Source organism: Panthera uncia (assembly GCF_023721935.1).
Source record: "Panthera uncia isolate 11264 chromosome B2 unlocalized genomic scaffold, Puncia_PCG_1.0 HiC_scaffold_24, whole genome shotgun sequence".
Taxonomy (NCBI): domain Eukaryota; kingdom Metazoa; phylum Chordata; class Mammalia; order Carnivora; family Felidae; genus Panthera; species Panthera uncia.
In genome coordinates, this window is record NW_026057580.1 from 87,365,406 (window position 1) to 87,392,903 (window position 27,498).

Below are 27,498 nucleotides of genomic sequence, written 5' to 3' on the forward strand. Positions count from 1 at the left end.
CTATATGGTTAAAGCACATTTTTAGTATGTTGACTTTCAACTGTGAAATGAAGTGTATTACAAATGTAGAAACTCCCTGGAATTTCTATAACAAAACCATTTGTTTTGGGTTATTTTTGAAGAAAACAAATGATCAAATTGTATTAAAATTTGATTATTATTATTGTTACATGTATTTTTATTAATATGTAGTATTTGTCTACAATGTCCTGGAAGAGGACTTTCATCTCATGACACTATTGTCATTACAGCCTTTTTCCTCCCTTTTGATTGTCCAATCATTAACGAGCTGTGACCTTCCAAAACATTGAAGTTACTCACAGCTGTGTAACTCATTCAGTTTCTCTTTGCTGGACTAGAAAAAGGAAGGAGTACTACTGTCTTCTAGTAAAACAGGTTTATACAGCTAATGGAGTCTACGCAGACTCTATCAATGGAAGAACCTGTCAAGAGGAGCACTGTTAGGACGTATAAGATAATTTGTATTGTAAGTACAGCTTTTAATTTTAGTCTTTGTAGCTTTGTGATAAATGTTAAGTGTATGACTCCCCATTTACATTGGTGTTGCTTTTTGAGTGTAAAGTTTTAAGTGATTGCATACACTTTGGCCCTTGTGACAGCTCCAATGCCACGTTAATATTTTGAATACCATTTTGCCTAAGAAATTTGAATAACAAGTTAATATCTGATCCATCCTAAAAAGTTGGCATCTTGTGGCAAAACACTTTGCAGCATTGATTTTAGCACGATTATAATCCCATCCCAAATCACCATTTTATTGCGTGAATATTTTTAAGACCACAGAGTAAAAAATCAAAGATCACTGTATATCATATTCTTTGTTGGACTGTTGCTTTTATCTAGTTTTCTTTACTCCTAAAGATGGCCTCTTTTACCTTTTTTCTCTTTGCTTTTTTTTTTTTTTTTTTATATGTTAAGATCTTCCCTGTTCTGAAAAATAAAGCTTTCCTTGATTTGATTACTCTCAAATGTTTGGGGAAGGGGAGCTCCATCCACTGCCCCGGTTTTCTCACCACTCACCCATTCATTCCCTGTTCCCTTGCTTGTTTTCACTCTCCTGAAGTCATCTTCTTGAAAGTCTTTCCTTCTCCTCTGTCCTCCTGCTGTGTCTCCATAACAACAATATGTGGATATTGTTTTGTTCTCATCTTGAATTATTCTCTCCCCATGCTTCCGTGATGGCATTAATATCCCCATTTTTATGACTTTTCTCTTTATCTGCATTCTTGGCTGACTTTCTTCTTTCTTGCACATAGCATTCCACCAAACCTTGTCTAAATATCTTTCCTTTAGGCAATCTCATCTTTTCATGGTTGTAAAAGTCATATTCTCAACCAAGAATTTCAAGTAGGCCGGTAGGTCTGACTTCTTGCTGAGTTTCTGGCACAAGACTTCAAATGCCTGCTTGCTGGCTCTCATCCAGTAACTCCAGCCAAAAACAGTTGCATAATTTCTCACACCTATCCTGCTGCATTTTTCTCCTAAGTTCCCTGCCTTAGGTAATGTCACCACCATTCTGTCACTCAAGCATTGTTTCTAGAAGTAAATGAAGAAATGTGTGTGAGCATTGAGCCCAGGAACTATAACAAAGTAAACTGTCAAGATACTCTATTTAGTCATTATCCTTCTGGGAACTTTAGAGTGCTCTTTTAACTCTTATGCCATTTATTAGATTTATTCCATCTATAAATTAAAGAAATTATAAACTCCTTGAAAGCAAAATTTTGTGCATCACTTATGTTCCTTCTTTCTATCCTTCCAGTGGTTTACTAGTATGTATAATAGAAGCTCAGTATTTTAATTTTTTTAACACTTATTAATTATTGAGAGAGAGAGACAGAGAGAGACAGAGCATGAGCAGGGGAGGGACAGAGAGAGAGGGAGACACAGAATCCGAAGCAGGATCCAGGCTTCGAGCTGTCAGCATAGAGCCTGACATGGGGCTCAACCTCACAAACCGCGAGATCATGACCTGACCCGAAGTCGGGCACTTAACTGACTGAGCCACCTAGGGGCCCCTAGAAGCTCAGTATTTTAAAATTGTAGTTTCAGAAATACCCTGTTTCCAAATTTTAACATAGGTTTCATTCAAGAAGCTTTAGATGTATCTACTGTGTTGCTGGCACTCTTTATACAGCTTTCTAAAGCCAAATGTTGGCTTCTTGGTGATTTTTGGAGTCCGAGTTCTTCCCTGTCCATTTTGTAGCTAGCATAAATAGTTTAAGATGCATATGCACCTAAATATCAAGAAGCTAACTCAGAATTACTCATTTAGGGGAAGTCATTATAGGAGATTAAAAATGAAGCTTCTTTGGGACACCTCAGTGGCTCAGTCGGTTGAGTGTCCCACTTCAGCTCAGGTCATGATCTCATGGTTTGTGAGTTGGAGCCCCACATCGGCTCACTGCTGTCAGCCTGTCAGATCCTCTGTCCCCCTCTCTCTGCCCCTTTAAACAAAATTTTTTAAAAATGAAGAAGCTTCTTCTCAGGGGATTTACAGAATAATGCGAGAGCAAGCCAAAAATACACAGAACAAGTAGAGTCGTCAAGAAACAGACACTAAGATTTAACAGGAGAAAGTTCTAGAGCATCCTAGGGACAGCTAGATGCTGTTTATTTTCCCATCAAGTTTGAATGGTAAAAGGACTAATGATAAGATGTAAACCAAAATATACCAATTTTTAAATCTATGATTTACATAGATTTTGTAAATCTATGAGGTTTACCATAGGGACTATGTCCCAGTGTTTCCCTGCTTTGTATTCCTAGTCCTGGTCATGAGTGGCTTTTTAGCATCATAATAAGGGACTCAGTGCTAGTGATGCTATTTAGTAACTATTTATGTTCACTTTTTCCCTCTCCATTCTTTCCACTGAATGCTGGAAGGTCACTGAAACCTGGGCGAAGTTTCAGACTTTATGTAAGAATTGTTTTCATAGGGGGTGCCTGGGTGGCTCAGTCCATAGAGCATGTGACTCTCGATCTCGGGGTTGTGAGTTTGAGCCCCACGTTGGGTATAGAGATTATTTAAAATAAAATATTAAAAAAAAAGAATTGTTTACATAGTATTTTCACATATTTTCCCAGTCCCTGAATCCACTGCTGTTGTAAAAATTAGATATGTTAATTTTCCAGATGATTTTCAGAGTGAAAACAAAATCAGTGGTTTACAGTATTATCGAAGCAAATTTTGTTATTGTGTTTTTTATGAAAGTGATTTTTTAAAAAGCTATAACAAAGGTTATTGGAGTTGTAAAATACATTCCTAAGTAATTCATGTGTTTGTTGTGTTCATATTCTATGGCAATATATGTTTTTCAAGCTCTGTCATCCAGCATGCTTATCATTGGACTTACTGGGTGGGGAAAAAGGTGAGTGGGAATAATTCTCTGCAATTATATCACAGTTTAATTCTAGTCATTGCATAAAGTCCACTACACTGAAGAGCCTTGTCAGCAGTAGTGATAATGAGTGACACACACAATCTTTGGTCACAGAGCTTCCACATCGTTGTCTGTGCTAGAGATCAAAGCGGATCATTTGCCAGTTAATTATTTGAATGCTGTATTTTCACACGTATTAACTATTCTCATCCCCTCCATAGGACAGAGCTGGGAGGGAAACCCCTGCTCCCTAGGAATGAGGTAGTTAACGATTTCACAACTCAGGAATGCTCTTAGATAAATCATCTCCAAACAGGTACCTAGTTAAGAATGAGAAGTGGGCAAAGGTAAATGGCCCTCGTAGTTTCATCCATGCTTTAACTCAATCTGGGGTTATGCTAACCAGGACTCATACATTGGAATTTAAAGATCTGTAGTAAATACTATTTTAAACTTGTGCCCAGAGCTTTCTTATTTTCAGGCCTTTAAAATTGTACGTTCCCCTGTCACTGTTGGATCTGGTGTTATGAATAACTAGCTTGCTGTGGGGCTTTAGATTCACTGATGGAGGGCGGGATCTTTGCACCTTTGTACATTTTTTAAAAATTGTAAAGGCCACTTTTCCTTATTTTAAATATAGGTTCTCCTTGCTTTGTTGGTGATTGTGTCACTTGGACTGGGCCTGGGGCTTGGACTCAGGCGACAAGAGGAGCAAGGTAACCCCTCAGTGTTTTCTCAACACATTTCCTGATTCCTCCTTTCTCCTCACCTTTACCATTGAAACTTGTCCCCTGTCTCGAGCCCCCTCTCTCTTGCGTAGAGCAGTCTCATCCAAGGTTTCTTCTTCTCCCACACCGCACTTATCGGGAGCCCACATCTGTGGTTAGCATTATCCAATGTCATTTCTGGACTTCACTCTTTTACCCTCACCCCTTACTCCTTTGAGAGTCATATCATTCCTGTATTTTCCCCTCATTTGTTCTCACCTTCATAGAGTATTTGATAACTGGATCAAAGACTCCTTCTGTCTCAACATCTACTCTAGTCATTCCTACCTGCTGATAAACTTGGCCTCAGAAGTCTTGGTTACTCCCTTCCCAGGACCTCCTGGGAGAAGGTATCACTTTCTTCTTGAAATCTCACTATTTCTTGGCTAGGCAATGACACATTCTTGAAATGTAGTGCAGACTAAAAGCTTCATGTTTCTTTATTTTTCCTCCTGAGAAGCAAAGAAAAAATTGGAGAAAGATGCTGCAACATATCAAAATACATCTTTTTTTGCAATATCTGGTCAATATGAACAATAAATAAATCATTTACAAGCATTGTCTAAGTTTTGTTATGTATTGTTTGGGTACTTTTATTAAGGGGAAGTAGGAGGTCGAACATGAGATCATTTGTTCTCCTTTTTAATTTGGCCGATTAACTTTTAGTTTGACTCCCTTGGGGAAGGTCTTTTTGCTTCTTCATTAGGGAGACTCTTGGTGAGACTGATAAACAATTTTTCAGTTATGTTTTCACTTAAAAATTAACAAACATTCAGTACTCCCAGGATACCATGGGAACACGGCAGAACTGAAAAGGTGGACCTTACCTGGAAAATTACTATCTTTTTTGAGTCACTTGGCTGTTGTGTTTCTGAATTATAGTACAGAGCTACAGGTTGTGTTTCTGAACTACAGAGCCCTAGGCCTAGATCTAACAAGTGTTTCTGGGCCACTTTAGTAGTATTATTCTGATGTAAGTGTGCACAGAAGTACATCACTTCTTGGTTCTCTTAAATTACGTAAATTAATTGCAAGAGGCACATACTAATCTCTGGTTATTTTGGCTGTTTCTCTCACCTCCTTATTTTATTGCACCTACTGGCTGGCTTCCCAGTGTCATTGTTCCTTATTCTTGTCCTTTTATCTCCGTCTGTCAACCCTCATGTGGCACCACCCCCTCCAGGACTTTGGTATTTAACTCCAGCCCCTCCTTTGCCAGCGCTCTTGAAATATTCACCTCCTCATTCTTTTACCACTGATTCCTAATCCCCAACCCTGGACCATTTTCACCATTCTCCATTCCAGTTAACCTGCTTTTCATAGGCAGTGTGAATTTTAAAAGTAGTTCTTCTAGTTTGAGTTTGTATGTATTCTTTTTTTTTTTTTAATTTTTTTTTTTAACATTTATTTATTTTTGAGACAGAGAGAGACATAACATGAACGGGGGAGGGGCAGAGAGAGAGGGAGACACAGAATCCGAAGCAGGCTCCAGGCTCTGAGCTGTCAGCCCAGAGCCCGACGCGGGGCTCGAACTCACAGACCGCCCAGGCGCCCCGAGTTTGTATGTATTCTTATAAATGTGTTCTTTTGGGGCGCCTAGGTGGCTCAGTCGGTTGAGCGTCCAACTTCAGCTCAGGTCACGATCTCGCGGTCTGTGAGTTCGAGCCCCGCGTCAGGCTCTGGGCTGATGGCTCGGAGCCTGGAGCCTGTTTCCAATTCTGTGTCTCCCTCTCTCTCTGCCCCTCCCCCGTTCATGCTCTGTCTCTCTGTCTCTCTCTCTCTCTCTGTCAAAAATAAATAAAACATTAAAAAATGTGTTCTTTTATGTACACATGCTTTTTACTTACTCTTCAATAATTGAACACTGACTGTATGCTAGGTACTATTCTAATTACTGGGAAACTTCAAAGAGTTTACATTCTAGCATGGAAGGGAGACAATAAAAAAATAAATAAGTCATATATATATATATATATATATATATATATATATGATAAAGTGCTAGGGAGTAAGTAAAGCTGAAAAGGGGATTATAAAATATTGAGTTGGGGTAGGATTGGGGGTGTATGTGAAATAACTTTTGTAAAGAGCTGAAGAAGTAAGGGAGAAACAGGGATATTTGTGGAGGGACACTCCAGGCGAGAGGAAAAAAAACAAGTGCAAAGGCTTAAGGCAGGAGCTTGCCTGGCAAGTTCATTTAACAAGTAACAAGATCAGTGAGTTCGAACTAAGAGGACAAGAAGGAGGTTGGTCATAAAATGAGATGGACCAAAGGACTGAAGAGAAGCCAAATCAGTGAGGCTGATAGATTGAATATGGCCACAGGCTTTTATTCTGAGAGTGCTGGGAAGTGATTGGAGCAGAGAAATGACATGCTGTGGTTTGCTTTCGGTACACTCATTCAGGCTACTGTGTTTGAATAAATGGCAGAGTGAAACGAGGAGACGTGGGGAACACCAACTGGGAAATTATTGCCATAATCCATACAAGTTTTATGTCTTGAACTACAGCAGTGATTGTAACTGGTGAGACATGTTTAGGTCCTGGATATCTTTGATGTGGTAGATAGATTTTATTGACAGAATGGATACGGAGAAAGAAGAATGACCTCAAGATTTTTGATAGGAACAGCTGGAAATACAGAAATTCCCTAACTGAGATGGGAAACACTGTAGAAGAAGCTGGTTTGGGGAGAATAATCGGGAGCTCGTTTTTGGACATGTTAAATTTGAAATATTTACTAGATGTCCAAGAGGAAAAACCACGAAGGCAGTTGGATATATGAGGCTGTCTTTTGAAGGGAAGTTCTAGATGGACATACAGTGAGGTGGTTATCAGCATCATATGTGGGACTTAAAGCAATGTGACTGGAACACACTAACCTTACAGAATTGGGAACATGCGGTGGGGGAAAAAACCCACAGATGAAGCCTAGGAAGAATTTGTCAGGAATGTGGGAGGAAAGCCAAGTGATTGTTGTTTCCTAGAAACCATGTGCAGAAAATGTTTCAAAGCAGGTGAGTGAATATAAAAATGTACAGGCCTTTTGTATAAATGGTATAACACTTTTTTGGTTACTTTTTCACTGAATGTTTCTTAAGATCGATCTACATTGTTATCATGCATCTATTCTTATGCATCTATCTACTTACTACTTAATACTCTTTAGCATGTATCTAATGTACTATTTAACCTATGCTCTCCCCCCAGTGCCCGACTGACGTTAGTTCCTTTACACCACATATATCCTGCATGTTCCCTTATGGACTTGTGTGAGATTGCTTCATCATCTACCAGGGATAGAATTCCTGGGTCTTAGTGATGAAATTTTGGGGTGATGGAGCGTTTGTGGGGTCTGGAGCTCATGGCCAAGAAAGAATTCTTGAAGATGTCTTTGGTGCAAAAAGGTGATTTTATTAAAGCATGGGGATAGGACCCATGGGCAGGAAGAACTTCACTGGGGTCCTGACCAGTAACTCATTACATACCCTCAGATTGGGAGAGGGTCAAGGATAGAGTAAGTCTCTAAGGAATTTTGGAAGCAGGGTTTCCAGGACCTTGAGGGGCTAGCTGTTACTAGGGAAATGCCATTTATTACCATTTTATAAAACCTCAGGCATGAGACCCTTTAGATGTATATCAGGGGGCCATAAGCTTGGAGTATGATTGCCAGCATATATCTTGGGGCAGTTGGGGTAAAGGAAGCAGACTTACGGGATCCTCAAAGTTGGGATAATGTTATGCCAAGATTCCTTTTTGCCCCTAGCAAAGCATTATCCAGCAGCTGAGCTCCTAGAGGGAGGTCACTCTGCCTGTCTCAAGGACTTGTCAACGGGCTGTAGGCAGTAAGGGAATTTAATTTTTCATTTGCTTTAGTTTCCCGTATTACCATGGCAAGCACTTAAACCCCTTTCCTTTGTTCTTGGGTAGCCAGGAGTGTCCGAGGAATATCACACATATTCCACCTGGGTGTGTGTATGTGTACCAACCTATATTTTGCCTTCAGCTTGCCCCAAGCTCCCTCATAATTAGGGTTTGTATTTTAACTCAGTTGAGTAGCCCCAGATTGCTTCCTAGAATGGCTGCTACAGCCTACTCTGTCTTTACCATGTATCCCCACCAACTCTTGGCATTCTCTGGCTCTCTCATTTTTGGCAGTGTAAAGTTAGGTATAGAGTGATATCTTTTATTTTAATTTTTGTTCCTCTGTCCTGCTGCTCTGATCTGTGTTGTTTGCTCTCTTAGTTTGCTCTCATATACCTATGGTTGTTATTTTGCTAGACTCTCCATTGTGTTGGATCTCATAGTTTTTGGATCTCTTTGTGTTACTTCCTCATTTTGCTAAAGAACATCTTTAGTAGTTTCCTAAAATAGGATGCATGTAAGATTTAACTTGAGTTCTTACCTATATAAAGATATCTTCATCACCCTAACTTAACACTTAATGGTTTGGCTAGATACTGAATTCTGAGATGAACATAATTTTCCTTTAAAAAAAATGAAGACATTGCTTTCCTATCTTCTAGGTTCCAGTATTGCTTTTAAGAAATTTGATACCATTCTGACTTGTGATCTTTTACAGATTGCTTATGATTTTTCTCCGTGAGCTTTCAAGATCACTTTATTCCTGTTGAGCTCTTGGTGTGAGTTTTGCCCTGCGAAATGTTGATGTAATAATTTAAGCTTTTCAGTTCTGGTGAATTTTATAATGTGAATTCTTTAATAATATCATCTCCACTTTCTTTGTTTTCACTTTTAGGTACCACATTCCTGTTTTAAGGTCAACTAAGTAATAGCCTTAATTACATCTGCAATGTCTCTTTGCTGTGTAAAACAGCATAGCATATTCAGTCTTGGGGATTAGGGGAACAAATCATGTTGGGAACCATGATTCTGCCTACCACAACCCCTCTACTGAATTTTTCATTACCGCTCTTATGTTTTTATTTCTCATGTTTTTATTCCCAGGATGTTATTTCTCTTTTTTAAATTATAGCTTTCTTTCTTATTTCATGGATACAATGTTGTCTCTTCACAGGATCTCACCATTAGCTGTGCGTGTGTATATTTGTGTTTAACTCTTCCATTCCTTGCATTGTTTCCTTTTCAATCAAGCTTTTCTTTTTCCTTTTCTTTCTTTCTCTCTCTCTTTCTTTCTTTCTTTCTTTCTTTCTTTCTTTCTCTTCTTATTTGTTTTGGTCTATGTTTTTATGTTGGATATTATCTTGCCATTCTCAAATGTCTGGTAACCATCTGTTCACGTTTGTGAATATGGCGTGTTCCTCTTTTCTCCTCGTAGCTATCCTCTGTGTCTGCCTCTGTGAGGAAAGCTACTTTTCCTAAATTTCTCCAGATTATGAGCCTTCAGTGTGAAGACAGAAGTGGGGTGGATAGTTGCTGCTCCAGCTCCAGACTTTCACCCAATTCCACTACATTTAGCCTCTGCCTGTGCCTCCTACCTTCACCTAATGGTGCCTGGTATTTCTGAGTCTGGGACCTCTCTGGAGTCCTACGGAAAAATCGCTTATTATTTATCACTTTGCACTGATGAATCATACAGCGCAATAACAAAATACCTGTTTGACCTACAGAGGTCAGAGGTCTGTACTAGGTACCTCTTCTGCGTGCTTCATCCAGCTCTGAGATACCGGATAACTCCTAAGCACTGGTTTTCTCATTTCCTCTACTCTGCAGGCAGCTGCAGGAAGAAATGCTTTGATTCTTCATTCAGAGGACTGGAGAGCTGCCGGTGTGATATGGAATGTAAACAGCGGGGTGACTGTTGCTGGGATTTTGAAGACACCTGTGTGAAATCAAGTATGGACTCTGAGGATAAGTTCATTGTAACATGTTGGTTGTGCTTTCACGAATGCACGTCCAGATGTGTGTTAGTTTTCTAGGGCTGCCATAACACAGAAACTGGGGAGGGGGAGACTTAACCCACAGAAATTCATTTTCTCACAGTCCCAGAGGCTAGAAAGCCAGGATATAGCTGTTTTGAAGGTTGGTTCTTTCTAAGGGCTATGAGGGAGAATCTGTTCCTTGCCCCTCTCCTAGCTGGTGGGTTGCTGGCAGTCACTGGCAGTTGTTGGTTTGTGGTAGCGTAACCCCAAACTCTGCCTCCGTCTTCACGGAGAGTTCTCTTGTGTCTTCGCAGTCTTCCCTGTGTTTGAGTTCATGTCCAACTTTCCCCGTTTTATAAAAATACCAGTCGCACTGGATAGGGCCCACACTAAGGACCTCATTTTAACTTGAGTGTCTACAGAGATCTTTTTCTAAGCAAGGTCACATTCATGACATTGGGGGCTAGGACTCCAACATTTTGTGGGGACATTATTTAACTCATAACAGCTTGTGTATGGGATCTATGATTACCATTCCCCCCTTTACAGTACTAAACATAGAGTCCACACTTGATCTGATTGAGGTTGAGGAGTACTAGTCTCTAGCAGACAAGATGCTGTGTATGTTGCATGGAGTACAGATGTCACAATGGAGTTTCACTATGACTCAAGTTAATCATCTTAGTTTCATTGGCAGTGGCTCTTAGATTTTAGGATGCATAAGATTCACTTGGAAAGCAGAATCATCTTGGTGATTCTGATGCCAGTGCTCCACAGAACGCAACTTGAAAAACACTATTCTCTGGGGAGAAGAGACCATTCACAATGTTTAATTTTTTAAGAAACCAGTGACGGCATGTGCATACAGGGGTGGCTAGTGATTCAAGGAGAGTAAGACTGGAATAACAGAACTCCTTACATTACGCTTTCTGAAAAGGATAAGAGGGAAGGGATAATGTACTGTAGATAAGATGTGTATTCCCTTTACTAAACCTTTCCCAGTATTTTCTAATAATAAGTGAAGGGCAATGAAGAACTTTGTGCACAATGGAAGCACACAGCAGTTACCTGTTCAATGCATTTGTCTCCGCACAGGGCTGATGTTGATTTTAGACACTGACTCCTAGCAGGTGGCACTAGGAAACAACGGCGGTGCAGTCTCTTGCTGTTTTTAGCCCAGATGTTTATTTACACTGATGTCATAACTGAGCACATAGCCTGGGAGAACAGCAAGGGCATGGCGGAGGCTCATCCACCAGTTCTGTCACCCTCAGCTGCGAGGTGCCCTGACCTCCCTACATCCTTACCCACCTGACCGTGTTCCTGCTACTTCTGTTGTCACTGCCTCTTCCTTGCTGCCTGTCCTTAGACAAAACTGCTCTCGGGTGGCAACAATCATTCAGGCATAACGGTTCATCGCTGTTGGGAACTCCTATTTCCCAATAGGGTGGGGTGGGTGGGGACAGAGCCAGTGTTCAGAGTTTCTCCAAACTCAGAGGTGTACCTGCTAGGTGGATCAGAGCTGCTGCTTGAAAGACTGCACCCGTGCCAAATGAAGAAAAGCGGTGGATAGCCCCTTGTTTGTCTTACATATTCTCATTTATTAGGGCGATAAGCCAAGACTTTGACTGCCCAGTAATACAGGGATAAACGCATGGAATTCATGTTTGATATTGGATACTTACAAGAAGTTAAATGCTGGCAACCGAACTGTGTGATTTTACAGCTCAAATATGGACATGCAATAGATTTCGTTGTGGGGAGACCAGACTAGATTCCAGCCTCTGCTCTTGTTCAGATGATTGTCTGCAGAGGAAAGACTGCTGTGCTGACTATAACAGTGTCTGTCAAGGTAAGCAGAGGAGATTGAACCATTTGCCTCCACGGGTTCAGTGACCCCAGAGCTGACTTGTCTAGGCTGCATAAACGAAAACGAGTCAGAGAATCTTGAGCTACTCCACGTAGAAGAAATGGCCAGTGTGTTTACCGTGGGAAGAAATGTGGCTTGTGTGCTGTAGAGAGAGGGAGCTCATAACATAGGGACTACAGAAAAGAAGAGAAAGGTGAAAGTTCTGTATTTTTTGGTAAGGCAAGGTTTCTCTAGTCCAATGACTATGATAGAAATACTTGTGGTTTGAGACACCAGATGGCAGATCCTAAAGTTAAAACATGAGGAAAGAGATTATCTGGCTTGTATATCAGTCTGTTAAACCAATGTTACTGTTGAAACAGCTGTGTCCTGACTGGTTAAATTACTGATTAAAGACCATGAGAGAGTTAATGTAGAGCCAAGATTAGGATACAGGTTCAACTCCTGATTCCAGCTCTAAGTGAGATACTGTAGATTTTTTTTTAATTACTAATCCCTCTGAACACCTAATGAAATTTATGAAAAGTGAGCATAAACACACAGCAACAAAATTGCTTCAAGCTATCAACCTTTTTTTCATAATGCCACACCCGATAAGAGGACTAGGAGGAAGATGTTATAGAAGAAACATTAACTGTAATCTCTTAGTAGAAAATAGGTTTTGCACTAATGGATGAATCAGTTTTTATTACAAAATGTAATTGAAAACCAACTAAAAAGAGCTATCAAAAAAAGAAAAATAAAAGCCTGAAATGGTAACTTCTTTTTCAAATAATTATTGCTTGACATTTAGTATTGTATCATTAAAAATTCTGCTACATTCACAAAGGCAAGCATAATTTCTTGCTTGCTTATTTCTATAAGTTCACTGACCACACTGCCTCTGACCTCTATATTTTCCCAGCTTTTACCCCAAATATATAACTTTTAACTTTTTATCTCAAGACTGGTCCTCAGGTCATATGGTAAAATTTCCTGCTGAATTCCTTGCACAATATTGTTCAAACTTAATAGATACAAAAATAATTGTTTAGCAGTGTAGAAGTTTACTACCACCACTAATTGGGCACTTTGATGGAGTTAATTTCATCATTTCAGCTTATTTTTCAAAATAAATGTAAATGTGTTCTTACTGTAAGGAGTCAACATTTTGTTTAAAGAGGTTACATGATTTTTGCCAAAATTAAATCTTTAAGCAGTAGCTTGAAGGCATTTGAATAATTTTGGAAGAAACCAGCCAGTTACTCTTACATTTTAAGTTTGGAATTTTAAAGATTTTATGATAAACTTCTAACACATGTGCAGAACAGAATAGTATGGTGATCTCCCCATATGTCTGGCACCTAGCCCCAGCAATGATCAACTAATGGCCAGTCTTGTCTCATCTTGACAAAGTATAATTTTCAAAAGATAAAAACACAACTCTCATATAAATGTAACGTGAACATGTCAAAGAGTAATTAGCTCATTCATGAGATAACCAACTGGAATGTTCAGTTGGCTTAAAGAGAATGAAAGAGACTAAGTATATATAGTATGGAAAGAATGTTAGAATGAGGTAAACAGTACTGTAACTTTTGGTGGGATAGAAATGATTTGCATTTCTACAGGAAAATTTCTTTGTTATCAGACAAGAATCAGTTATGTTGCTATCACTTTTCTACCAATTAACTGCTATTGTTACTGTGAAGTAAAATAAATGGTAAAGAATAAGCTAAATAAAGGTATACATTCCTAGGTAATTAGATAATCCATTTGATTAGATAACGTCCATTTTAGATAATTCCCAGAATGATATTAAAATGAAGTTTAGTGATCGGTCCTCCTTTTGCTTATCTTCAAGTTTTGGATTTTGTTTTTCTTAAAAAAAATGTAATTTTATCCACCCCAGCTTTTCTCCCTAAATTTTAGATTATTTCTAAGTAAATCCTAGAGTTAATATTCATCTGTAAATATTTTCAGGACATATCTAAAAAATGTAAGTATTTAACAAAATTATAATACCATTAATAGATCTAAAAATATCAATTGTTGTTTGTTGTCATCAAATATCCACTGTTCTGATTTTTCTGCTTGTTTCATAACATTTTTTAAAAAGATTGTCTGAAGTAGGATCCAAATAGATTCCATACATTACAAGTGGCTGATGTATTTCAAGTCCTTTAAAAGTAGGTTCTCTTTCTTTTTTTCCCCTTGCAATTTACGTGTTGGAGTAAAAGGGCCATTTGTTCTACAGTTTTCCAGTCTGAGCTTTGTAGACTGCATCCCCTGTAACTTAAGCAGTTTGTCATCTCATTTCCTGAAAATTGGTAGTTGCAATCAGAATCAGACGACTGTTCAGATTCAGGTGCTATTTATTTATTTTTTTATTTTGCAAGTATACTCCGTAGACGGTGGTATTACTTCCATCAAGAGGCACATCTTGACTGCTTGTCACCTTTTCTGGGATGTTAGCCATTGATGATCTTGCGTATATCCATCAAGGGGTGCAAGTGATGACATTTATGCACTATCATTTCTACTTCATTAATCAGCTGGAATGTTCTATAAACAGAAACATTTATGAAGTCAAATTTTTTTAGTTAAGATCTTTGTTCAGGTTTTCCCAGTTGATATCAATTATTCTCATTGGCTGCTTCTGCCCACCCCCCACCCCCCACCATGATTTCTTTCCTCCTTTCTTTAGATGGTATATCTGTATTTGTTAAACTCATTTTTTCTAATTGTCCCTTTCCAGTTAAATGAATCTCCTTTGTTTTTCTTGGTAAAGATGAGCTTCTTGATATTCGATCTGTGCAAATATCTGGACGCACTGACCTTTTCACCATGTGGAATAACACTTAACATGTTCTGGTGGAATTAAATCATTGGAATAACATGGACTAAGTAGTTTGGAAAGATCAAGGTCATTGAACATTTGTTCTTTTTTTTATGGTGTAGTTGTCTAAAGATTTTGATCTTACATTTTTTTAGGAGAAACCCCATGGGTGAAAGAAGAGTGTGGCACAGCCCAGCCGTCTCAGTGTCCAGAAGGGTGAGAATAAGGGCAGTTTTTATTCTCCTTTAACAGATGGCACATGGAATGTAGTTGAGACACAGGGTGGAATTTCCTCCACTATATTTATATTTCAAAACAATAAAGTTAAGAAACGATGAGGATTCTTCTGACTTCAAACTCAGAGTTTTGTCTACAAAGCATTTTTAAATTAATTTTTTTATATTCATGTCTTACAACAATGACTTAAAAAGATTTGCTGAACTATTACATACTGACATTCCCAAGGTCCTATGATCAGGACTGGAATTTAGATCTGAATTACTCCAGCCAGAACTCTTCTCTATTCACATCCCGGTACCTCGAATTTATGCTTACTGAGGGAAGGGGAAGAAGTTTGCCCATGGAAGGCCTCACAAGGAAACGTAGATCTTGAAGGATGAGGAGGACTCGTTATGTGTACCTGCGTGATGAACATGTGAGGTAGAACCCCTCGTTGACCCCTCCTATGCATCTCCTCCACACATTTGGGGTGGCTGCTACTGGACTTTTCCCAATCCTGGAAACATGCCCACAGCATGTCCCAGTCAGGATGGATTTCTTCTCCAGTGGCCCCTTATGCCCGTCCCCTACTTCATTCTGGCCCAAGCAGTGGGAGGAAGATGATGAGGTAGAAGAAAAAAGGAGTACCTGGCTATAGGAAGAGTTAGTGCAGTCATTTTTAGATAGCATTATTTTATATAAAAAAAAATGTGTGTGGATCATGTCTGTTTTTGTACCATGCCACTTTGGTTTACCCCAGTCCTCAGGTCCAGTTGCCCAGTTCAGCAGCATCCAGGAGGAAGAGCCAAGAATTTAGAATAAAAAGGATACTTGAGTTTGACTCCTGGTCTTGCCCCTGAGACTCTGCACTAGTCACTTCTCTGAACTTCATCTATAAAATTATAGTAGAGGGGCGCCTGAGTGACTCAGTCAGTTAAGCGTCCAACTTTGGCTCAGGTCATGATCTCACAGTTTGTGGGTTTGAGCCCTGCATCAGGCTGTATGTTGACAGCTCAGAGCCTGGAGCCTGCTTGGGATTCTCTGTCTCCCTCCCTCACTCGCGTTCCGTCTCTGTCTCTGCCTCTGTCTCTCTCTCTGTCTCTCTCTGTCTCTTTCAAAAAATAAACATTAAAAAATTTAAAGTTGTAGTAGTAGTAATAATAATAATAACAATAATAATGCCAAGTTCAGGAGATTTCATGTGAGAATTAAGTCAGCATCATCATCAGTGCGGATCCTGCTTAGGATTTTCTCTCTCTCCCTCTCTTTCCGTCCCTCCCCCACTCATGCTCTCTCTCTTTCTCAAAATAAATAACATCAAAAAATAAATCTTTAAAAAGGGAAATAAAAAAACACGGTAATTGTCTTAATGTGCTTTCTAAGGATTTTCTAATTTAGAGAATTGTAAGTAGTACAGACGTCTTTGTTTTTGTTTTTTTTTACAATAAAAACATGTACTAATTCTGTTTTCCACTTTCAGATTTGAATTGCCGCCAGTTATTTTGTTTTCCATGGATGGATTTCGAGCTGAATATTTGCAGACCTGGGATACTCTCCTACCTAATATTCATAAACTGAGTAAGTCCTCCACAACCACAGGCACACAAACGATGAGGACACCTAGTTAGCCATCCTGTAGATGTGCACCTTTCTTCCTGACCTTCCATATTAGTAGTTTGTCTTCTCCCAGGACCTCTGGAGATCCTGAGGACTTCACCACTCAGGATACCTAGTTTCATACTTTTGGCTCCTCCTCTTTTTTGACGCATGCTCATCTTTTTGTTTGTTTCTTGTGATTCGTTTTGTATTTGAATATAACTTCATCCTATGGAAATCTGTTCACATATAATGTCTCAAAAGCGGTATTTGTCAGACTTGGGTTCTGGGTCTTAGCAACAAGCATATGACCAGCAAGGACATGATCCTGAAAGAGTCTGAATGGCAGAGCAGAGTCAGCACATCATACGCTCCAAAAGGCAAAACGTCTAGTATCTCTCTCTGGTTCTGGAATGAAACTGCCTGGAACCTGGCTTCACCACTTATTAGCTGTGAGACCTTGGGCAAACTTATCTCACCTATTGGCGCTCTTTCTCTCCAGCTGTAAAATGGTCACTTCCTACCTGATGCAAATACTGTGAGAATGTATATGTGGTACACACTGAATGGTTTTAAGCTGTGATTGTAATTATTGTTTCTGTTATCATCTTTATCAGGATGTGACGCTTCTTTCTAGGACACTTGGCCTTCATACAATTTTATAAAGTTATTAATAAGGAGAAATTAAGTACCTATGGATACAGAGCCAAGAAGTGTATCAGAGCATGGTTGGAACCAGAGGGTTGGTTCCAGAGTCTGTATTCTTCACTGCCTGACAATTCCTTTCTTTCTTCCCCCTTCTACTAGGCCTTCCTTTGCCTCTAAGGTTCTCAAAGTTTATCACAATTTTACTGGAAGCCTGTTTTTATTTTTCTCCAAATTATTAAAAAAGAGCTGTTTGAGCCTGAGTAAGTCAATTACCTCATCTGGGTCTTCGTTTCTTCATTTGTAAAATGAGAGGATTAACTTTATGGAATTCCACTGTTAATTCCAGCTCTAAAATTCCATGACTCTAGAGAGACGAACTGCTTCCCCCTACAACACAAGATACTTTGTCTCTTCAGCATTTTTCTTATTCCCTGAGGCAGAACTGCAGCCAAGACATTGAGAGTTTGGGGCTCTGACCAAATTAGCTTCAAATTCAGGATTTGTCATTTAACTGCTGAGTTACTTTGGCCTGGAAAGTTGATTAACACTTCCCAGTTTGTATTTCCTCATCTGAATTTTCTTTGACAATCGGGATATCCAATTCTGTATCCAAAAGGGAATTTAGCTAGCCAGGCTGAACCGAACCCCTTCTGAAGGGGAATTATTTGATTTGTTCATCCCACTCAGGGTTGGAAATGACACCAATGAAACATTGGGCCATTGAGAATGTTCCCTTTTTAAAGCTTAATATGTATTTTTTAAGTCATGCAGACAACATTTGATTCTTTAATGTGTAGACATCACTAACTAGGTCTACCAAGGCAAATGGGCTGTTAGTTTCCAGGAGGCCTGATTAAGAATAGATGTGAATGAGACTTAGGATTAGGACTTCCTGGGAAAAGTAGGCTTGTGGTGAGGTGTGTGACAACAGACATCACTTTAAGGAAGTCTAGAACCCCATCTCCGGTATCCCAAGAAGCTGCCTGAGTTGGGTGACAGCGGTCTGGGAAGCTGAACATGAACTAATACCACAGCACAGTGAGTCATATTGGTGACTTACAAGGACTCAGACTCAACTCTAGTGAGAGGACAAGGTCATTATCTTGTCTTAGTGTGGGTGGGGACAGGAAAAAAAGGGTCAGGCCCAAGAACAGCAGACTGTCAGGTGAGATGGAAGTAATTCGACTTGCACCACAAGTCAGGCTTCCTGGAAAGTTAGGTAGGAAATTGGGGATAGATTAAGACTAGTAGTAACAGGTGTATCTGGCAGGCAACATTTGTAGATTTTTGAAGATCAGAGTTAGTTAGCAAAGTTTACTTTCACAAACAACAGAATTCTTAACTTCTCCACAGCAGATGCCGTTTACTGTCTGCTGCCTCTTCCTCCTCCCCCTCTTCCTCTTTCTTTCTTCTTTTTAATTTTATTGTGGTAAAAATACTTAGGAGATATAACCACTTAACAGACTTTTAAGTGTATAATGAAATATCGTTATCTATAGGCCCAATGTTGTATAGCAGATCTCTAGAATTTATTCATCTTGCGTAAATGAAATTTTATACCCATTGATTAGCAACTCTCCATTTTTTTTCCTCCCCACAGACCCTAGAAATCACCATTCTATTCTTTGTTTTAAGACCTTGACTCTTTTAGATCTCATATAAGTGGAATTATTTGTATTTGTCTTTCTGTAACAGGCTTATTTCATTTAATGTCCTCAAGATTCATTTATATGGTTTCATTTTTTTAAGGCCAAATCAAGTTCCATTGCATATATACACCACTTAAAAATCCATTTATCTATTGATGGAAATTTAGGTTTTTTCCTAAAAAACCTAACCATCTTGGTTATTGTGAATAGTATTGCATTGAACATGGGGGTGTTAATATCTCCTCAAGAACTTGATCTCAATTATTTTGGATAAATATCCAGAAGTAGGATTGCTGGATCATATGATAGTTGTATAACTTTTTTATTCTCACTGTCAGTGCACAAGGGTTGCACTTTCTCCACACCCTCACTAACACATGTCTTTTGTGTTTCTGATAATAGCCATCCTAACAGGTGTGCAGTGATATCTCACTGTGGTTTTGACTTGCATTTTCCTGATGTTTAATGACATTGATCATCTTGTATGTATTGGTCATTTGTAGGTCTTCTTCAGAGAAGTATCTATTCAAATCCTTAGCCTATTTTTTAATTGGGTTATTAGGGTTTTTTTCTATTGAATTGTAAGAATTTATTATCTATTTTAGAAGTCAACTCCTTACCACATATATGGTTTGTAAGTATTTTCTTCCATTCCATATGTTGTTTCTGTTGATGGTTTCCTTTGCTATGCAGAAGCTTGTTAGTTTGATGCAGTCCCATTAGTTTATTTTTGCTTTAGTTGCTTGTGTTTTTGGTGTCATATTCATGAGATCATTACTAAAACCAATATCACAAATCTTTCCTCCTCTTTTCTTGTAAGATTCTTGAGTCTTTAGTTCATTTTGAGTTAGATATTGTTTATGGTATATGAAAGGGTCCTTGCCTAGTTCCTAATTTTACTGGAAAAGCTCTCAGTTTTTCATTGTTGAGTATAATCTTAGTTGTGGGCTTTCCATACATGACCTTTACCATGTTGAGGTAATTTCCCTCCATTTCTAGTATGTTGAGAGTCTTTATCATGAAAGAGTATTGAACTTTATCAGATGCCTTTTCTGCATCTATTTAGATGATCATGTGATTTTTATCCTGTATTTTATTAATGTGGTATATCACATTAATTGATTTTCATATGTTGAGCCATCTTTTATCCCAGGGATAAATCCCACTTGGTCATGGTGTGTGATTCCTTTAATGTACTGTTGAATCCAGTTTCCTGTTATTTTGTTGAAGATTTTTTCATCTATGTTCATCAGGGATGAACATTGTCCTGTAGTTTCCTTTTCTTGTGGTGTCTTTGTCTGGTTTTGGTATCAGGGTAAATGCTGTCTTCATAAAATGAGTTTGGGACAGTTTTCTTCTCTTCAGTTTTTTGGAAGAGTTTAAGAATGATCGCCATTGATTCTTCTTGGTTTCATATGAATGTTTATTTTTGAGAAAGACAGAGACAGAGACAGAGCATGTGAGGGGGAGAGGCAGAGAGAGAGGGAGACAGGATCCAAAGTGGGCTCTATGCTGATAGCAGAGAGCCTGATGAAGGACTCCAACTCACGAACCATGAGATCATGACCTGAGCTGAAATTGGACCCTTAACTGACAGCTACCTAGGAGCCCCGTGCATTAATTTGTCTTTAAATACTTGAGAGAATTCATCAGTAGAGACTTCTAATCCTAGACTTTTCTCTGGAGAAGGTGTAGTCTAGCTAAACGTTTGTTAATTTTATCTTTTCAAAAAACCAACTTTAATTTTCTTGACTTTTACAAGTATTTTTCTTACAACTATTTCTCTTTGTTTCCTTTATGTCTGCTATAATCTTTATTGTTTCCTTCCTTCAGCTAACTTTGGATGTAGTTTGTTCCTTTTCTTCTTTGAGTTGTAAAGTAAGGTTGTTTATGTAAAATTTCTTTTTTAATGTAGCTGTTTGTTGCTATACACTTCCATCCTCGTACTGTTTTTGCTGTATCTGTCAGCTGTTTCACCTACTACGCATTTAGTTTTGTGCTCTTTCTTAAAGTTTATAGTTTCTTTTTTTTTTAATTGTTTTAATGTTTATTTATTTTTGAGAGGGACAGAGACAGAATGAGAGTGGGTTAGGGGCGGAGAGAGAGGGAGACATAGAATCCAAAGCAGGCTCCAGGCTCTGAGCTGTCAGCACCAGAGCCCAAAGCGGGGCTGGAACTCACTGAGCTGTGAGATCATGACCTGAGCCGAAGTCGGACACTCAACCGACTGAGCCACCCAGATGCCCCAAGTTTATAGTTTGTAAGGATATGTGTTTATTCTATTTATGTTTCCAGATTTTTGGGGAGTTGGTACTTCCTTTTTGAAAAAGTTCTTTAAAGAGTAAAATGCACAAATGATAACTTTTAAAAATGATATTAAAATGTATATAGTAGAATAACAACCAACTAACAAACAAAAAAAACTCTTTCCAGATTTTTCTAGCTTTATCTCTGCAGAAGCATCTACTCTTGTTGGCTTCTTGTGTATCCTTCCTTCTTTTATGATTTAGATTATTAAGTTCTAGAAGAAACAATTATAGAATTTTTTGCTTTCTGTGAGCTATTCTACAACAGCTCTTGTTCAAAGGCAGGTGATCCAAAATTGTAGCATGAGTCATGGATAGTCTGCAGGTGTGTCCTATTTGGGACATCCCAACTAATGTCATGTTTTTACATTACTGGTAGCTTAGTTTGTATTTTATTTTATACTCCATGACTTTAGGCATTTAAGAATTTGATTACATCACCCATGTTTGAAGGAAATAAAAATAAAAACTGACTTTAATATTTCTGTTTATTGTATGCTTCCCCCCCCACTTAAATTCTTTTTTTTTTTATTTTTAAAAAAAATTTTTTTTTCAACGTTTTTTATTTATTTTTGGGACAGAGAGAGACAGAGCATGAACAAGGGAGGGGCAGAGAGAGAGGGAGACACAGAATCGGAAACAGGCTCCAGGCTCCGAGCCATCAGCCCAGAGCCTGACGCGGGGCTCGAACTCACGGACCGCGAGATCGTGACCTGGCTGAAGTCGGACGCTTAACCGACTGCGCCACCCAGGCACCCCTCTTTTAATTATATAAGAGAATTGGATCTCATTTTATTTTCTTATTGTATGACTTCTTAAAAATAATAAATGTTGTCTTTCTCTGGTTAAGTATGAGACTTATGGTAGTATTGACTGAAAAAAAAAGGTTATTTTAATCTTTAATTATACTTAGAAATCAAATCCTAGGGCAGGCCTCAAACTTAGGTACATCAGAACCACTTTGGGTGGCTTGCCACAAATGTTGATTTTTTTTCCAGATCTCTTTTCTTCATCTTCTACTTACCCCTCCATTCCTACTAGAGTCCTATTTAGTAAACTTGATATGGAGCCTAAGAAGGTTCTGAAGGAGATAATCCCTAGGTCATATTGGAAACACTGCATATTGGACCAACTCCAAGCCTATTTGAGAAAACTTTCATTGTTTCCAACTATAAACTTTGTAACTTTCTGGACAACAATCATTTTTGCTTTTTGTTTTAACCTAAATAAAATCAATAATGGTGAAGCTTTCTTTTAGAATTTGAGTTGACAGTATTTTGAAATGGAAAATTTCTTATCCTTCACCGTTGGAGAGGAAATAGCAATGCTGGAGTGGTTCTGACCTTGAGTGGTGTTATTGCACAGATCGAAAACAGCAGAACATTTGAAAGCAAAGTTGATGCCGCACTTTGTGGAAAACAGATCACAGGAAACTTCACTGATCAAATGGAAACTGTACTGAAAATAATAAGTAGTAAAGTTATTTACTACTTATTTTATAAATGTTACTACGTGACATAGGCTTATGCTCGTATATAGGGCAAATTCCTTTTCAGTTACCTAGATAGTTGTGTTGACTTTTGTTATATTGGATGCTGTCACATAAGAACTATTAGCTGGGATGAAAATGTTATATAGAAATTCTCATCATAATGACCTGAGTCAGAAAGAGAGGAGCAACACAAACATACAAAGCTGGTGGCAGTGTGTAATTTGGGGTATGCTTAGCTGAATGATCCCCAAGATGTGGCTCATGGACAAAATGTGGCCCACTCTATTTTTGTGTGGCCTAGTAAATGCTAAGAATTGTTTTACATTCTTAACTGGTTGAGAAATAAAGAAGAGAATATTTAGTGATATGTACAAATTTCGTGGAATTCAAATTTCAATGTCCACAAATAAAGATTTATTGGAGGACAGCCATGCTTATTTGTTGGTGTAGCATCTATGGATGCTTTTGGCCTCAATAGCTGAATTCAGCTGCTATAACAAGGAACATATGGACTTACAAAGCCTAACATTTATGATCTGGCCTTTATAGAGAAATGTTGTAGAGTCTTTCACTTCTCTATTAAAAACTGACATTCCTTAGAATGTAGGAATTGTAGGCATCAGAATTTCAACCTTTTTGAAATCAAGGAATCGATCCCATTTACAGTTGCACAAAAAACCATAAAATACCTAGGAATAAATTTAACCAAGGAGGTGAAAAATCTATACACTGAAAACTGTAGAAAGCTTATGAAAGAAATTGAAGAAGACACAAAAAAATGGAAAAAATTCCATACTCCTGGATAGGAAGAACAAATATTGTTAAAATATCGATACTACCCAAAGCAATCTACATATTCAATGCAATCCCTATCAAAGTAACAACAGCATTCTTCACAGAGCTAGAACAAATAATCCTAAAATTTGTATGGAACCTGAAAAGACCCTGAATAGCCAAAGCAATCTTGAAAAAGAAAACCAAAGCAGGAGGCATCACAATCCCAGACTTCAAGCTATACTACAAAGCTGTAATCATCAAGACAGTATGGTACTGGCACAAGAGCAGACACTCAGATCAATGGAACAGAATACAGAACCCAGAAATGGACCCACAAATATATGGCCAACTATTCTTTGACAAAGCAGGAAAGAATATCCAATGGAATAAAGACAGTCTCTTCAGGAAGTGGTGCTGGGAAAACTGGACAGCAACATGCAGAAGAATGAACCTGGACCACTTTCTTACACCATACACAAAAATAAACTCAAAACAGATGAAAGACCTAAATGTATGACCGGGAGCCGTCATACATTCTCCTTAAGGAGAAAGCAGGCAAAAACCTCTTTGATCTTGGCCTCAGCAACTTCTTACTCAACATGTCTCTGGAGGCAAGGGAAACAAAAGCAAAAATGAACTACTGGGACCTCATCAAGATAAAAAGCTTCTGCGCAGGGAAGGAAACAATCAGCAAAACTAAAAGGCAACCAACAGAATGGGAGAAGATATTTGCAAATGACATATCAGATAAAGGGTTAGTATCCAAAATCTATAAAGAACTTATCAAACACCCAAAAAACACCCCCCAAAAAACAATCCAGTGAAGAAATGGGCAAAAAAACATGAATAGACACTTCTCCAAAGAAGACATCCAGATGGCCAACTGACACATGAAAAAATGCCCCACATCACTCATCATCAAGGAAATACAAATCAAAGTACAATGAGATACCACCTTACACCTGTCAGAATGGCTAACATTAACAACTCAGGCAACAACGGATGTTGGCAAGGATGCGGAGAAAGAGGATCTCTTTTGTGTTGTTGGTGGGAATGCAAGCTGGTGCAAGCCACTCTGGAAAACAGTATGGAGGTTCCTCAAGCAACTAAAAATAGAACTACCCTACGACCCAGCAATTGCACTATTAGGCATTTATCCAAGTGATACAGGTGTGCTGTTTCGAAGGGACACATGCACCCCCATGTTTATAGCAGCACTGTCAACAATAGCCAAAGTATGGAAAGAGACCAAATGTCCATCGATGGATGAATGGATAAAGAAGATGTGGTATACACACACACACACACACACACACACACACACACACACACACAATGGAATATTACTCAGCAATCAAAAAGAATGAAATCTTGCCATTTGCAATTACATGGATGGAACTGGAGGGTATTATGCTAAGTGAAATTAGTCAGTCAGAGAAAGACAAAAATCATATGACTTCACTCATATGAAGACTTTAAGAGACAAAACAGATGAACATAAGGGAAGGGAAACAAAAATAATATAAAACCAGGGAGGGGGACAAAACATAAGAGACTCATAAATATGGAGAACAAACTGAGGGTTGCTGGAGGGGTTGTGGGAGGGGAGACGGGCTAAATGGGTAAGGGGCACTAAGGAATCTACTCCTGAAATCATTGTTGCACTATATGCTAACTAATTTGGATGTAAATTTTTAAAAATAAAAAATTAAATAAAAAAAAAGAATTTCAACCTCTTTCCATCTTCAATCCACTCTTTAGTTAGCTTTTTATTTCTCTGTAAAAACTTTATGTTTAGATTTTTACTTAAAAAAAACTTACCAGGAAAAAACAACTTCTTAATTTCTCACTATGTTTTGTTGCAGAAACATGTGGAATTCATTCAAAATACATGAGAGCTGTCTATCCAACCAAAACCTTCCCAAATCATTACACTATTGTCACGGTAAGTGTTTGGCCCAGTGACAAGACTGACAGGCCATAGACAGGCAACTGACCACGACAGACACGCTTACACAGGAAGTGGCTGAGTCCCATGTCACACACACATTTCAGAAGCACATGTGGCTTCATTCAGGCTAGGAGGTAGCATCTCATTGTGAGGCCATCCAGTGCTCTGAGATGTTACGTATGAATGAATGTCCCAGCAATAGGCTAATTCACCTGTGTGACAGGCCAGGATAGCTTCTTGGTTGTGAGAAATACCATTCTCCTCTGATCTTTGGATTTGCCTCCACTTTTCTGAGTCTGCTGGGAATTGTAGGTTATGTGTGAAGACAGCCACTCTGAAGTAGGAAATGTCTTTTTTCCCTAATCTTTTCATTGTATTTAATTTGACAAAGACTTCTGTTTGATAAATAAATGCATGCTGGCTATATGTCTTTAGATAAAGCAAATAAACCAAGTGAATTCTCCTTAATGTGTAATAAGACATAAGTGAAATCAAAATGAACTCAAAGGCAAATTAAATTTTTTAACATTTATAGATTTACAACACATCTTAAGGAGTCCTCTACCTCAGACTTTATTACCAAAGGATATTATGTCTTTACCACTTTGCATTTACTCTTTTATTACTATAGGACAGTAACTATAATTTATTTAAATTTTAACTCTTAAGTTGCAATGTCTAATGTATGTAGTGTATATATATATTATGTGTGTAATATAATATATATAATTTATATATAAATATAAATAAATATATAATTTATATATAAATATAAATAAATATATAATTTATATATATATATATATATATATATATATATATATATTTTTGCAGATTTTACCTAAATATTTGAGTTGCCCAGCTCACATATTCCCAGTTGAGGTCTAAAAGGTGACACTCTGCCTTTCTTGTTTTAACTCTCATGTAGCAAACAAACGTTTTCACGGTGTACTGACTATATGTGTGTTAGATAAGCTTCACTCAGGCATGAGTTATAGTGAACCAACAATATCTATTAAATGATAATTTTTAAACAGAAATAGACAAAAACAAGATTATGTATTGATCAGCAGATAAAAGTGTTGTGACTAGAGGCTTGCACTTTATTTTCCCTAGGAGCAATGGTTCAGTATTCACTCATTCAGTGTTTGTAGCAACTTTATAGAACATAATTACCACAGATAACAAGAATTGACTACTAATCATTAGGGAAATGCAAATAAAACCACAATAAGGTATCACCTTACACCTATAAGGATGGATAGTATGAAAAAGACAACAAATAACAAGTATGGGCAAGGATGTGGAGAAAAAGGAACCTTCACGCACTGTTGGCGGGAATGTGGATTAGAACCTTCACGCACTGTTGGCAGGGATGTGAATTGGTACAACCACTGTGGAAAGTAATGTGGAGGTTCCTCAAACAATTAAAAATAAAATTCTATAAGATACAGTAATTCCACTATTGGGTATTTACCCAAAGAAAATGAAAAGACATATAAAAACGAGCATTATTTGCAATAGCCAAGATACAGAAGCAACCTAAGTGTCCATTGATAGATGAATGTATAAAGAAGATGAGTTATATATGGCATATTATCATCTGTAAAAATGAATGATATCTTGCAATGTGACAACATGGAGGGACCTAGAGGGCATTATGCTAAGTGAAATAAGTCAGACGGAGAAAGATAAATGCCCTATGATTTCACTTATATGTGGAATCCGAAAGCCAAAACAAATGAACAAACAAGCACAAAACAAAATAACAGAAACAAATCATAAGTACAGAGAACAAACTGGTAGTTGCCAGAGGGTAGGGAGTTGGGGAGAATCCGCAAAATATATGAAAGGTATTAAGAGGTATAAACTTCCAGTTATAAAATAAATAAGTCCCAGGGATGAAGAGTACAGCATAAGGAATATAGTCAATAATTACGTCATAATGTTGTAAGGTGACAGATGGTAACTACACTTACCATGGTGAGCATAGTGTAATGTGTAGAAGTGTCAAATCACTGTGTTGTACACCTGGAACTGCTGAAACACTGTATGTCAACTATCCTTCAATAAAAAAAGAATTGACTATATGTGTGCATATATACATAAATATACACACATTATATGTAACACATATGTATGTATATATAAATAAGGT

The 27,498-nt window shown here is 38.1% G+C and overlaps 1 protein-coding gene across 1 annotated transcript in view; it reads left to right on the forward strand.

Annotated features, from left to right (window-relative positions):
* Window positions 1-363: 363 nt before the first annotated feature.
* ENPP3 (ectonucleotide pyrophosphatase/phosphodiesterase 3) overlaps window positions 364-27,498 on the forward strand; it is a 75,325-nt gene continuing 48,190 nt past the window's right edge. The window contains exons 1-7 of the mRNA XM_049654382.1: window positions 364-487; window positions 4,045-4,120; window positions 9,866-9,988; window positions 11,741-11,866; window positions 14,858-14,918; window positions 16,402-16,499; window positions 25,255-25,334. Of these exons, the coding sequence (XP_049510339.1) occupies window positions 410-487; window positions 4,045-4,120; window positions 9,866-9,988; window positions 11,741-11,866; window positions 14,858-14,918; window positions 16,402-16,499; window positions 25,255-25,334 (642 nt within the window). The 5' untranslated portion in view covers window positions 364-409. The remainder of the gene's footprint in view (window positions 488-4,044; window positions 4,121-9,865; window positions 9,989-11,740; window positions 11,867-14,857; window positions 14,919-16,401; window positions 16,500-25,254; window positions 25,335-27,498) is intronic.